At 37.7% G+C, this 15,251-nt stretch overlaps 1 protein-coding gene across 2 annotated transcripts in view; it reads left to right on the top strand.

Annotated features, from left to right (window-relative positions):
* GABRA5 (gamma-aminobutyric acid type A receptor subunit alpha5) overlaps positions 1 to 15,251 on the top strand; it is an 88,004-nt gene that overhangs the window by 47,936 nt on the left and 24,817 nt on the right. For both annotated transcript variants that reach the window (XM_039218224.1, XM_039218223.1), the window contains exon 7: positions 8,951 to 9,033. In XM_039218224.1, the coding sequence (XP_039074155.1) occupies positions 8,951 to 9,033 (83 nt within the window). The remainder of the gene's footprint in view (positions 1 to 8,950; positions 9,034 to 15,251) is intronic.

Raw genomic sequence — 15,251 nt, 5'->3', positions numbered from 1 at the left:
AATACATTTTTCCTCAACACATTACTGTAAATTGTAGTTAGGGTCCCAAGAACTGGTAATTCCTAACTAACCAATACTCTGCAGGGTACATCATGTTAGTGGTTGCTTATAAGAAGACTGATGCTTTCTTGCCTTCTTTTACTCAGTGAAAAAGTTTGCAGGTTTTTTTTTTCCTGAATACAGGCATACAAGGGAGAAAGCTCTCGTGGGGCTAGGTTTTGGCATCAGGAAGATATCAAAGGAATATTTCTGAAGGAGAGACAGTGCTATCTGTATTCCTAGCACTAGTGACTTATTAAGTATATATAATTTATATCTATATATATGTTTGTATTAATATACCAATTTTCTGTAATTGAATGAATGAACAGACCTCTCTTCATTTGCCAGTCTAAAGATGAGTCAAATATAGGAAGAAGAGGCATATACTCCTCAAAATTGGGCTTCCATTCAGATACCCCCTCACTGCAGAAAAGATGCTTTTTACATGCAGTGTAAATCTATAGTTCCATCAACTTTGAGGATGTAACTTAGCTATAGAGCAGGAAGAACTCTCTAGCAGCATCCCTACTATAGAGTTGAAGGGTCCTTCACAGCCCCATGCCAGAGACAGCACAGTGAGGCTATAGTACAAGATGTAAAGATGCTGCCTGCAGGTATGCCAAGTAAGTAGCATAAGCTTTGCTCCATCTCCAAACCCTGAAGCCTTTCAGAAGAGAACAGCTATGGTAAATAGAAAGTTATCTACAGTAAGCATTCATATGTTCTTTACAAAGACTCATTGGGCTAGAAAAGTATCACAACCAAATTAAGCCTTACTTCTTTTTCATAACACCAATCATTAGATGCTATGTTACTATTTAATTCTAAGAGTCCCCAAATAAATTTCATATATTGCCTGAGAATCATCAAAACATCTTTACAGAGAGATTATGTTTCCACTGAGTGAATCTAACTGACGTACATGGTATACAGTTCAAAAAATTACCAAGCCAGGACACTTTGCATGAGATGCTGTTTCATTATCAAGGTCTGAATTTTCATTGTAGTGAATACTTTGTGAGTTGTGTATAAACTGGCTAATATTGCCAAATTTCTTTCTTAACATTGGAAAATCATTTTAAGATATACACGGGAGGACACCAGGGTGGCTTAGTTGGTCAGCATCTGACTCTTAATTTCACCTCAAGTCATGATCTCACAGCGTGGGAGATTGAGCCCTACGTCAGGCTTTGTGTGCTGACATTGCAGAGACTGTTTGGGATTTTTTTTTTTTTAATTTTTTTAAAATGTTTTATTTATTTCTAGGAGAGAGAGAGAGACAGCGTGAGCAGGGGAGGGTCAGAGAGAGAGGGAGTCACAGACTGAAACAGGCTCCAGGCTCTGAGCTGGCAGTCAGCACAGAGCCCAACGCGGGGCTCGAACCCACGAACCGCGAGATCATGACCTAAGCGAAAGTCAGACGCTTAACCGACTAAGCCACCCAGGCTCCCCTGTTTGGGATTTTCTATCTCTGTCTCCCTCTACCCCTCCCCTGCTTGTGTGGGCTCTCTCTCTCTCTCTCTCTTTCATTTTCTCTGTCTCTCTCTCTGTCTGTCTCTCTCTCTCAAAATAAATAGTTTTTAAAAAGCAAAAATACATGCGTTGGTGTTCAGCACACTAATAACTGGTTATTACTAAATTTGTTTCCTATTGCCACTGTAACAAATTTCACTGCTCTAGAAACCAAAAGTATAAAACAGGTTTTAAATGGCTAAAATCAAGCTTTTGGCAAGATTTTGTTTCTTTCAGATTCTCTAGGAAGAATGTATTTCCTTGCCTTTTCCAGATTCTAGAGGATGTGTGCATTCCTTGGCCCATGGCACTTCACTCCTTTCATCATCAAAAATAGTCTCTGATTCTGTTTCCTTCTTATAAGTATCCCTGTGATTACATTGGGCTCACCAGATAACCCAGGATAATCTCCTCATCTCAAGAGCTTTAATACCAACCATCTGAAAAGTTCCTTTGGCTGTGGTAGGTAGGAATGATTAGGACATGACCACCTTTGGAGGGGTTTTTATTTTGCCTACCACAATCTGTGTTCTGGTCCCCTTCAAAACTCACGTCTGTCAGACATGCAAAATAATTAACCCCATCCCAGTATATCCAAAAGTCACAATTTATTACAGCATTAAATTAAAATCCATAATCTCAACTAAATCTCATCAGTTTAAAAGTTCCAAACCTCATTATTTGAGCTATCTAAATCAGCTATACAAGAGGATCTGGGTATGATTTACCCTGAGGCACAATTCCTTCCCATCCATGAATATGTGGAACCCAAGAAACAAATTTTTGCTCCCCAAATCAAATGGTTGGACAGGCACATTATAACAATTACAGATATTCCCATTTGATAGAGGAGAAAATGTCAGGAAAAAATGAAGCACTACTCCCTCTCTCTGTCCTTTTCAGTACAAATTGGCAGTGTTTCTGCTGGTATATAGTTCTCAGAAGTCTTGTAGGTTTCCTATGTGTGTCTCAAGAATTCATACCATGAGACAAGAGGTTTCTACTAAATCTTTCATGAATAATCCAGTTTTTGTTTCTGGCTTTTGCTTGCATGGTTAAGGGGACCCATGAGTCACATGCCTAATTTCAAAGAGTCTATTGTGTAACTGAATACTTTGACCTTTTGATACTTTTGAGTCTTTAGCAAAAGGTTGTTCAGCCACACCCTGGTCTTTATTTTAAGAGCCTTTTTTTTTTTTTTTTCCACTGGCAGTGAATTTCCTAATTATAGCATCTTTTGCAACCTGGATAGACTAAGAACTTCCCAAATCATCAAGTCCTGGTCCCTTTTTTGTTGGCAGTTCTTCCCTCAACCTATCTTTTCATTCTCACATTTTACTATAAGCAGCAGGAGGAAAACAGGGCAAAATTTCAACACTGTGCTTGGAAATTTCATCTAAGTATCCAAATTCATCATTGCTTCAGTTTCCTAAGACTGCTGTAATAAATTACCACTAACTTGGTGGCTTAAAACAGCACACATTTATTCTCTTATGCTTCTGGAGGCCATAAATCTGAAATCTGTGTCATAAGGCAAAATCAAGGTGTCAGAGCCATATTTCCTCTAGAGGTTCTAGGGAAGAATCCATTTTCTTACCATTTCTAGTTTGTAGAGATGTATACCTTGCATTCCTTGGCTCAGAGCATCTTCCTAGATCATCAAAGCCAGCAGCAAATAGCATCTTTAAACCACCCTCTGCTTTCATTACATCACCCATATTTTTCTATGTATGTTGTAATTTCCTTTTGCTTCTCTCTTATAAGAATCCTTGTGACTGCATTTAGTGCCCACCTGGATAATCTCCCTCCTCCAGACCCTTAACTTAATCACATCTACAAAGATCTTTTTTCCATACAAGGTAGTGTTTACAGCTTCCCAGAATTAGGATCTGATATCTTTGGGGGCCATTATTTAGCTGACTACAACTGCTTATAAGTTTTGCTTTCCACATAATTATAAACATAAATCAGCTAATTTTTTGTCACTATATAAGAAAGATCTCATTTCTTCCAGTTAGTTTCCAATAACATGTTCCTCATTTCCTTTTGAGCCCTCATCAGCAAGGTCTTTGATGTCTGTATTCCTATCAACAGTGTCTTTATGACCATGTAATTTCAGCTTTGTCTGCCATGCACCTCACTTCCTTGTAGGTTCTCAACACAGAATCATTAATATCCATATTTCAATTAGCAGTTTGTTCAAGGAACAGACTGTTTTATCTATTATAAATTTCTATTATGAATTTCAGCATCTGCCACTGCCCAATTCCAAACTCATTTTCATACTTTTAGGTATTTGTTACAGTTTACACCTCATAAGTACAAAACTTCATATTATTTTTCTATTGATGCTGTAACACATTATCACAAATTTATTGGCTAAAACACAAGCAATTCATTGCCTTATAGTTTTGGAAGTCAGAAATCCAAAAAGGGTCTTATAAGGTTAAAACAAGTTGTAGATAGGATTGCATTCTTTATGGATTCTGTAGGTGAGAATCTGTTTTTTGCCTCTTCCAGCTTCTATAAGCCACCTGCATTCCTGAGTTCATGGCCACAGACACTGACCTCTGCTCCTGCCATCATATCTTTTTTTCTGATCCTGATACTCCTGGCTCCCTCTCAAAATAACCCTTGTGATTATACTTGGCCCATCTGGATAAACCAGGGTAATCTGTCCTGTCCCAAAGGCCTTAATTTAATCACATCTGCAAAATTCCTTTGCCATTTAAAGTAACATATCTATAGGTTTGGGAGTTTGGGGGGTTAGGGTCTGGGCATCTTTGTAGGACCATTTTTCTGCCTGCCACTGCCACACCTTCTACTGCACTGATGCAGTGTTTTCATACGAATGAAAAAGTCTCAAATCTGAAGAGAATATTGGGTAGAAATCTAGAGACTAACCTCCTTTTCACATTTAACTTTTTTTTTCAGAGAATAAAATAACTGTTATTATCTCTCTTTTTCAAATGGGAAGACTGGCCCAGAGAAGTTAGGCAGTTTTACAAAGGTAACAGAGTTACTTCATGACAGTGCAACTCTAGAATTCCACTGTTTTAATCATTTTAAAGTTCTCTCTACTGTGAGCTGCACCTGGTCAAGCAGAGAACTCTCTAGTGAGTTCAGCACCCTAAACCCTTGATTAGAATGATATAAATCCAAGTTGAAGCAAATATTTTAACTCACAAAATGTCCTTTCTTGACCCTAAAATTAAAATGTTGTTGAAAATTGGGATGTTTGTTTCAATAAGTTAATGTTTGAATGTATTAACAGAGATTAGGAGCAAAATAGAAATTTGAGCTCTGTGGGGAGAGGGAGGGGAAATGCTGGATTCTTGGATCCACGAGTAGTTTAGAGAAGTTTTTCTACCAGACCTATTTCTTAACCCTTTGGGATTCATTTCCTATATCTGGAGAATCCATTATTCCATAGCGTTCTTTGTTCTCAATTCTACATGAAGGAGGTTGGTTATACATCAAGGCACTCTATATTTCAGGGACCCCATCAATGGAAGGCTCCCTCTTATCTAGAGATATTTTTTTAGTATTATGAAAGCATAGGATATTTTGAAATGTTTAAAGGGATAAAAAATTTAAATGCTTGTTCCCTTACTGAGGATGAAACATTTGCTTAGGGGATTTAGCTGAATAATACATTCATCCTTTAGAAGAAAGACACTATCATATATTTTTCCCGGGTTTAGAACTCTAATTCTAAGGAGGTCTGTTAAAATGGGGAACAATCCATGGGACTTTAATGATAGCATTTATTGAGATGGCAATTGTAGATTTACTATCTTTTTTATGCTTTATGGTTTTTATGCTTTTATTATTTCTTCTTTAACATATTCTTCTTTTTAGATTCAGCTAAATTCTGTCCACATGTCTCTGCCCACCATCACTACACCCTCCACTTTTCCAGCTATATGCTGAAAGCAGACTCCTTGGTGTACAACCCTTATCATCTTTAAATGTCATTGCAGTAGTTTTCAGAAGGTAGCCTGCTCGCAGGGCCAAGGAACTAGAATAAAGCAGGACACAAGATGCTGTCTTTTTTTTTTTTTTGATGTTTATTTATTTTTGAGAAGCAGAGAGAGACAGAGCACAAGTACGGGAGGGGTAAGAGAGAGGGAGACACAGAATCAGAAGCAGGCTCCAGGCTCTGAGCTGTCAGCACAGAGCCGGACGCGGGGCTCTACCACACAGACCATGAGATCATGACCTGAGCTGAAGTCAGATGCTCAACCAACTGAGCCACCCAGGCGACCCACAAGATGCTGTCTTTAGTAAGAGTTGAGACCACCAGAAAGACAGTCTTATCATACCTCTTATAATAAATGGTGTTGGCCAAGAATGAAGGAGGATATGAGGAAAAGGGAAAAATCCAAGAGTGGGCAGTGTTTCCAAGGTAGGGGGTCAGGTCTCTCTAAGGGATCTTCTCTGAGAAGTAGGGGCAAACAATAGAAATGCCAGGTGGTGGTACCTCCAATGGCCATGGAGATAGAAACAAAGTACTACCACAGAGCATAGAAGGAAGAGGAATTAACCATGATTCACCACACTGCCAAGAACTCAACCAACAGATCTGGCTTCAAGTCAGCTCCAGACCCAGTGAGCAATAGAGTGTTTCTTGGGGAACAGAAGTTAAGTTATGTGAGCTGACAGACATGGCACTATCTAAGGAGAAGATTCTGCTATGGAGAGATCATGTCCACAACAACCTGATGATGGGAGTGGAGCCCATAAAGTTGTCAACATTGTGTGTGCAACTTGAGAACTGCAGAACTGGGTCTGCTGGTTCAAATCTGCAGTACATGTGGCTAGGTTAAGACAGTCAGGATCACCTGAAGCATTCCTGTATTCACTCCACCCCATACTACTCCAACCATCTGAGCCCAGGGTCTTCCTTACACCTAAACTGTTTGAACAGAGGCTGTAGACCAGCACAGAATCTCCAAATCAAAGCTGTTCTCCAAGCTCCTACAGCACTGTTATTTTTTTGTGCTTATTTTTGCATTCGTTGCTTTCTACCAGGCATTGCAGCTTTATATACACTTCCGACCTTCCTACTAAAATTTTCTTCTGAAGAAAATTCTAGATTTTCAAAGTTTAATGTGAATTTATTCTCTAAAACACATTTGAATCATTTAAGTTCTGTCTTTCTATTTGTTTTACAGTAAAAATTTCTTAAATTTGCTGACAATCGGATGAAGCTAACATTATTTTCTTTGTGTGGACTGAAAGCTCTCCTCACAGGCTGTGATTTTTAAGTCATAAATTTCTTAATTCTAAAAGTAAATGCTTACTTTATCCACTTCATAGTCTCTAATAATAGTCCTTATACTTTATGCTTGAAAAAGTCCATTGTAGATTATTTATCATGTAAAACAACCTAAAAATCTAACAATAGCTAATTGGTTTAATATATATGCAGTATTATTTATTATTGTACATGATTGATTTTATAGGATACACACACACACACACACTGTCCAGACATCTGCACCCTAGAGTAAAATAGTTTATCTTTCAAAGTCATGGTTATGTAGAAATTTTCATGTGAGAAATATACTGTTCTAATGTTAGGTATACAAAAGACAAGAACAAAAAGAAAATTCATGTACATATCAAAATTATCTGTGCAGGGGCGCCTGAGTGGCTTAGTAGGTTAAGCATCTGACTTCAGCTCAGGTCATGATCTCACTGTTTGTGAGTTTGAGCCCCACATTGGGCTCTGCACTGACAGCATGGAGCCTGCCTGGGATTTCCTTTCTCCCTCTCTTTACCACTACTATCACCCCTCAAAATAAATAAATTAAAAATTTTTTAAAAATATGTGGACAAAATGTACCAAGTGAAATTATAAGTGAAATGATACCTACTTGTAGTTTTCTCCTTTACAATTCTTTAATATATTCCACATATCATTTTAAATACCATCTCCCTGCCTGAATATCATACTTTGATGATGTACTCTCAGCCATGTGCACTCACACACTCTGAAAAATCACTCCATCCTTAGGGTAATGGCCCCTCAAACCAGAGACAGCAGAGGATTTCTTCTCTTTGATCAGCACAGACCTTTCTTACACTAACTTAAATTTGTCTCATTCACAGAATACATACATTGACTTCTCTGTCTATAATCATCAAGTATAAATTAGGTGCTCAATTTAGTAGCAGAAGGTTAATCTATTTTAACAGGAGGAAATAGTGAAGGCAAAAATGAATATGCTTACATTTTTATTCTCACTCTGGGCACAAAGGCAAGATCTCGACTCAATATAAGAGGAAAGGACCAATAGTGCTATATCATGTTGAATTATTATTTGTCTAAAAATATAATTATAACATCCATTTAAAGGTGAATATTTTATATTTTGATTTCATTCTGTATAATTTCATTTCATTTTAAATAGTAGAATAGGAAACTTAAGAAACAGAAGATTAATTCATTAATGAAATTTAGATCTAATTAGTAAAGTCTGTAGGGAAATAAAAACACAGCAATGTGGCAACTTTGGAATTGTACAGGACCCATTTCCACTTAGTGTGTGGTGGACATGCTGTTAGGAAGCCACTGGATTCAGGGGCTTGGGTTCAAATCATTACTCCATGACTTCATAGCTCTGCATCCTTGTCCTGATCCTTTAATGTCTATGCATCACTTTCCTTTCTAATAAACTTGAATGTTAATAGCAACAGATCTCATAATGCCATTCTGATTAGACATGTTAGTACAGGTAAAGCACTTATCACAATGCCTGGCATGGATCTAGTGGATATGATGTTCATTGCTGTTTGAGTCATTGGTAGCAGTGGTAGCAGATGGTGATATTATTATCTGGAAGACCAGACATGGATTAAAAACAATTAGGTTGTACTGGAAGATTGCTGTCATGACACAATTTCACCCACTCTACAGTTTCATGTCATCAGTCCAGTGCATAATAATTGTTGCCAGCTTCTGGTCAGAATTTGGACTGAGAATTTATTATACATTTATATTTTTGAGCTTATAAACTATTTTAAAAATACATATATTTCAGCCTTTTCAAAGGAAATGTTTTGATTATTCTAGGTTAGGGATGGGAAACAAACAATAAATTATTTTTAAAGACATCTGGAATTACTTTACAAGTGGTAATGTATGTATAGACACACACACGAAGCCACAGAACTGACTAGTTTTTATTTAAGGCATATTTCTAAATAATATCCATCTTCTTCAGTGCAAACCTATATAGTTTGGTGGGGCAGATTAGACAATTTCATAAAAGATGGTAATTAAAATAATGAGTGAAGTACTTAATATGGCTCTATGGAATATGATGGTTGCTCAGTAAATAGCAGAATTGTTGAGTCATTTAAAAAGTCTTCATCTCTTATTTTTCAGCTTGACTATTTCTGCAGAATGCCCAATGCAACTTGAGGACTTCCCGATGGATGCCCATGCTTGCCCTCTGAAATTTGGCAGCTGTAAGTTATTTTCACAAGTAAGAACCATGGATCTTCCGGGGTTATTTCCACATTCATTCAGAACTTACATTCTATATGTGAATAAGCACAATATGGGTGGCAGTCTGCTTGAGAAGACTGGAATGCTGTGGAGTACTTATACCTTTGTCCTCACAGACTAGTTTCCTTGTCTCTAACAGAGAATATGTGTCAAGGCATATACCATAAAGAATATGATCCTGGAGAACTGTTTCCAGCCTTCAATTGGCAATTCTTTCCTTTTTTTTTTCTTTTTCTTTTTTTAATATTTGTTTATTTTTGAGAGAGAGACACAGAGCACAAGCAGAGGAGGGGCAGAGAGAGAGAGGGAGACACAGAATCCAAAGCAGGCTCCAGGCTCTGAGCTATTAGCATTGAGCCCAATGTGGGGCTTGAACCCATGAGACACAAGATCATGACCAGAGCCAAAGTCAGACACTCAACTGACTGAGCCACTCAGGCGCCCCTGGCAGTTCTTTCCTATTTTTACTTCTCAGATTGCAGGTCATCTCCTCCAAGGAGCCAACATTCAAGACCCAATATCCAGTACCCAGCCAGCATTTTCTAAAAAATTTTATTCATTGCTGTCTTAACTCACTTCTTGTAGAATATTCCATAAGAGAAATGACATTGTCATGTTCACCCTCACTGCTAACCCTATACACATATTAAGAAACATGTGTTCTTTGAACAAATAACTATTCATTAGGTAAACACCCCTCTGATTCTAGTAGAAAGTCTTGAATTCCAGACATTCCAGACAGTGCAGTGATGACACTGTCCTCAAAGGTATGCCTGTAGCCTCATCCTCCCTTCTAAGATGTTGGGAGTTAGGGTTACAACCAAAGTCTTTCCTTCCTTCTTTATGTTATCCATTTGTCCTCATGCTATGTGAAGTTTTCATTTTTAAAAGCAAAAGAATGTGCTCTTGGAAACTGATCAGGACATTTGTATTAATGTATTACATTTTTAATGATTGATGAACCAACATTGTTACATTATTATTAATTAAGGTCCGTAGTTTATGTTAGAGTTCACTCTTTTTTTTTTTTTAAATTTATTTTATCTCTGAGAGACAGCATTTTTTTTTTACAAATAGTTTATTGTCAAGTTGGTTTCCATATAACACCCAGTGCTCATTTCCACAAGTGCCCTCCTCCATGCCCATTTCCCCCTCCCCCCCACACCCATCAGTCCTCAGTTTGTTCTCAGTATTCAAGAGTCTTTCATGGTTTGCCTCTCTCCCTCTCCCCCACTATTTTTCCCCTTCTTCTCCCCCTTGGTCCTCCGTTAAGTTCCTCCTAATCCTCCTATATGTACAAACATATGGTATTTGTCCTTCTCTGCCTGACTTATTTCGTTCAGCAGAACACCCTCAAGGTCCATCCATGTTGCTACACATGGCCAGATTTCATTGTTTCTCATTGCCATGTAGTATTCCATGGTATAGATAAACCACATCTTCTTGATCCATTCGTCCGTTGATGGGCACTTAGGCTCTTTCCATGTTTTGGCTATTGTGGAGAGTGCTGCTATGAACATTGGGGTACACGTGCTCCTATGCATCAGCACTCCTGTATCCCTTGGGTAGATTCCTAGCAGTGCTATTGCTGGGTCCTAGGGGAGTTCTATTGTTAACTTTTTGAGGAAACTCCACACTGTTTTCCAGAGGGGCTGCACCAATTTACATTCCCACCAACAGTGTAGTAGGGTGCCCATTTCTCCACATCCTCGCCAGCATCTAGAATCTTCTGATTTGCTCATTTTAGCCACTCTGACTGGTATGAGGTGGTATCTCAGTGTGGTTTTTATGTGTATTTCCCTGATGAGGAAGGATGATGAGCATCGTTTCATGTCTGTTGGCTATCTGGAAGTCCTCTTTGGAGAAGTTTCTGTTCATGTCTTCTGTCCATTTCTTTGCTGGGTTGTTTGTTATTCAGGTGTGGAGTTTGGTGAGTTCCTTATAGATTTAGGATATTAACCCTTTATATGATATGTCATTTGCAACTATCTTTTCCCATTCCATTGGTTGCCACAAATAGCTTACTCTTGATGGAAAGTTTTACCAATAACCTAAACAGTCGACTAACACATATTTTGTATATTATAAGTATTATATAATATATTCTTAATAAATTAAGCCAGAGAAAAGAAAATGTTATTAAGAAAATCATACAAAAGAGAAAATACATTCACAGTATTGTACTGTAATTATATTAAAAGCCTGTATATTAGTGGACCTGCATGTTCAAATCCATGTTGTTCAGGAGTTAACTATATTCATAACTTATCACAGTCTACTGCTGTCTTAATTTAACCAGATCAAATGAAAAATGAAAGCTTTCCTCTCTTTACATGTGCTTACCTTCCCACAATTATAAATACAGTTGCCTTAAAGATATTGTCTATATACATCTAGAACCATATCAGAGAGAGTTGTAATTTTTATTTGAACAATCATACTTAATTTTACAAACAAGACAAGGAGGAAATCCTATTGTATTTACTCATATTTTTACTTACTGTGTTCTTGTTTATTCTCAGTGTTCCAAGATTTCTTCTTTATAACTAAGCTATTTATAATAAAATAATAACACAAAGTATTTTTTTAATGTTTTATTTATTTCTAAGAGAGAGAGAGAGAGACAGCATAAGCAGGGGAGGGTCAGACAGAGAGGGAGTCACAGACTGAAACAGGCTCCAGGCTCTGAGCTGGCAGTCAGCACAGAGCCCGACGCGGGGCTTGAACCCATGAGCCGCGAGATCATGACCTAAGTGAAAGTCGGATGCTTAACCGACTAAGCCACCCAGGCGCCCCAAACACAAAGTATTTTATAATAAAACTTATTTTATAACTAGCAAAATTTCTTTAGCTATATTTTTAGTGGGGTATAGACTCCTGGCAATAAATTATCCTTGTTTTTCTTCATCTGAAGATGTTTTGATTATTCTCTTCATACCTAATGGATATTTCCATTGGATTCTGTACTGATAGTTCTTTGGCATTTGAAAGATGTGCTCCTTTATACTTGCTTCCTGGTTTTCTGATGAGAAATCCGATGCCATTCAAATCATTTTCCCTTATAGGTAGGATGTTATTTTTCTCTGGTTGCTTTCCATATTTTTTTCTTTGTCTTTAGTTTTCAAAAATTTAAACATGATATGTATTGGTGTAGATTTCTTTGAGTTTATCCTGTTTGAGCCTTGCTAAGCTTCTTCAATCTATAGATTTTTACAAAATTTAGAAGTCTGAGCAATTATTTCTTTGAATACTTTTTATGTACCATCTTCTTTCTCTTCTCTTTTCCTGATTCCAATAACATGTATATTAGATCTTCTTTTATATCCCGCATAAGTTTTGAGGCTCTTTTCATTTTCTCCTATTTTCTCCCTGTTTTTCATGTTATTTAATTTTTGTTGTTTTATCTTTGAGTTTACTAATTCTTTCCTTTCTTTCCTCCATCCTGCTTATCAACTCATGTATTTAGCATTTTATTAAAGTTATTATATTTTTCACTTCTGTGAAGGTTGATTTGTGTGTCAACTTGGCTAGGCGATGACATGCCGAGATTTTTGGTCAAACATTATTCTGGGAGAGGCGCCTGGGTGGCTCAGTTGGTTAAGTGTCTGACTTCAGCTTAGGTCATGATCTCACGGTTTGTGAATTCGAGCCCCGTGTCCGGCTCTGTGCTGACAGCTCAGAGCCTAGAGCCTGCTTCGGATTCTGTGTCTCCCTCTCTTTGTGACCCTCCCCTGCTCATGCTGTCTCTTTCTCTCTATCTCTCTCTCTCTCTCAGAAATAAGTAAAACATTAAAAAATTAAAAAAAAAACATTATTCTGGGAGATGTCTGTTAGGATGCATTTGGAAATGATTAATATTTAAATTAATAGACTGAGTGAAGCAGATTGCCTTTGCTAATGTGGGTAGATCTCATTCAACTAGTTGAAGTCTTGAACAGAACAAAAAGGTTGGCCTTCTAATGATAAGGGAAATTCCTCTGCCTTATTGCCTTAATCAGGACCATTGGCCTTTTCCTGCCCTTGTACTCCAATTGAAACATCAGCTCTTGGGCCTCTGGCCAGCTAGTTCTCAGAATGGAAGTACACCATCTGCTTTGCCAGGGCTCCAGCTTGCTGACTTGATCTTGGGACTTCTCAGCCTCCATTTTCACATGAGGAATTCTCGTAATACATTTTTATTTATCTATGTCTTATTGTCTCTGTTTTTCTGAAGACTGATATAGATATTGGTTCTGAGAAGTGGAGTCCTGCTGTAACAAATACTTAAAAATGTGGATATGTCTTTAGAACTGGATAAGGGATAGAGGTTGGAGAATATTGTGGTGCATGATAGAAAAAGCCAATATTACTGTGAAGAAAGGACGTGGTAATTCTGGTGAGCATTCAGAAAGAAAAAAGGAGAGCTGGAGAGAATACTTTCATCTTCTTAGAGAATACAAAATAATCACAAACAGAATGCTGGTAGAATATGGATGCTAAAGGTCTTCTAGTAGGGTCTACGCAGAGATGAGGGACAAGTTATAGAAAGCTTGAAGAAAGGTAATTCTTGTTATAAGGTAACTAAATTGTGGTCAAAGCAGTTGACTAAATTGTGTTCTCGTGTTTTATGGAAGGTAAAACTTGTGCTCAATGAAATTTGGTATTTAGTTGAGATTTCTAAGCACAGTGATGAGTTCCTTGTCACTGCTTATAGTAAAATATGAGAAGCAAGAGATGAATTGGAGAAGGAATTATTAAGCAAAAAGAACTACAACTTAAAGATTTGGAAAAATCTTTAGTCTGCCCATACTATGAAAAAGAGGCTTGTGGAGAGAAGACCAATGGTGTGACTGGACAATTACTTCATAAAATTGGCACCTGTGATGTTTATCAGCCATCTCAACAGAAACCAGAAAGAATGACTGAAGGCAGTTTAGAGATCATAGCGCTGCCAGTACCACCACAGGTTTCAATTTCAAAGGGCAGAACTGCCAACCAGCAGAGCAGGATCCTTGCATACAGCCTTGGAAGCAGCACCCCACAGAGCAATAGGAGTGATACTGCCACCCCACTCTGGAGGGCAGAGCATTGAATCAAAGAGGGTTATTCTCAGGCCTTAAGAATGCCTTGCTAGGTCTAGCACCTGCTTGGGACTCATCTCCCCTTTCCTTTCAATTTCTCTTTTGGAATGTCTATCCTCTCTGTCTGTTCCACCATTGTATTTTGGAATCACATAATATGTTTTGTTTCACAAGTTTACAGCTGAAGAGGAATTTTGCCTCAGGATGAATTGAATCTCATCCACATCTGATTTAGATGATCTTTGGATGAGACTTTGGACTTTAGATGTTAGAGTTGATGCTGGAATAAGTTAAGATTGTGTTGCTATTGGGGTGGAGTGGATATATTTTGCATGCAAGAAGGCCATGAATTTGAGGGAGGCAGTAGTGCTATGCACTGAATTATGTTCCCACAAATTCATATGTTGAAACCCTAATCCCCAGTGTTACTGTGTTTGGAGACAGCACTTCTATAATTAAGTGAAGTCATAAGGGTGGAACCCTAATCCAATAGGATTGGTGCCTTCAAATGAAGAGGAAGAGAGAGAAATCTCTTTCCCTCCAAACACATGCAATGAGGGAAAGCAATGAGGGAAAGCATAAAGGTAGCCATTTGCAAGCCATGAAGAGAGCTCTCACCAAAACCTGAAATCTGTAAGCACCTTGGTCCTAGGCTTCCTAGCCTCTAGATGTGAGAAAATAAATAATCTCCCATATTATGGTATTTTGTTATGGTAGCCCAAGCAGACCAACATAACTTCTGAAACTTCTGTTTGGTCTTTTGTTACCATTCCTTTTTCTTTGCAGAGACTATAATTTTTCATTTGTTTCAAGCATGTTTGTAATTGGTCATTGCAGTATTTTATGATGGCTGCTTCAAGAATTTTTTGTCAGGTAATTCTAATATGTCTGTCATATCTGTTTTGATATGTATTGATTTTCTTTGATTCAGCTTGATCTTCATTCATATGACAGATAATTTTCTGTTGGAATCTGGACATTTTGTGTATTGTGTTATGAGGCTTTAGATTTTATTCAAGTCTTCTGTTTTAGCTGGCTTAAAAAAAAAACACTGCTCTGGCAGGGAAAGATGCAACATAGCTTTATTACTGCCAGGTGGGAGTAGAAGTTCAAGTTTC

The sequence above is a fragment of the Hyaena hyaena genome, unplaced genomic scaffold (genome assembly GCF_003009895.1).
Source record: "Hyaena hyaena isolate Hyena2069 unplaced genomic scaffold, ASM300989v1 scaffold_752, whole genome shotgun sequence".
In the NCBI taxonomy this organism is placed as follows: domain Eukaryota; kingdom Metazoa; phylum Chordata; class Mammalia; order Carnivora; family Hyaenidae; genus Hyaena; species Hyaena hyaena.
This window is presented reverse-complemented; position numbering and strand designations above follow the sequence as displayed.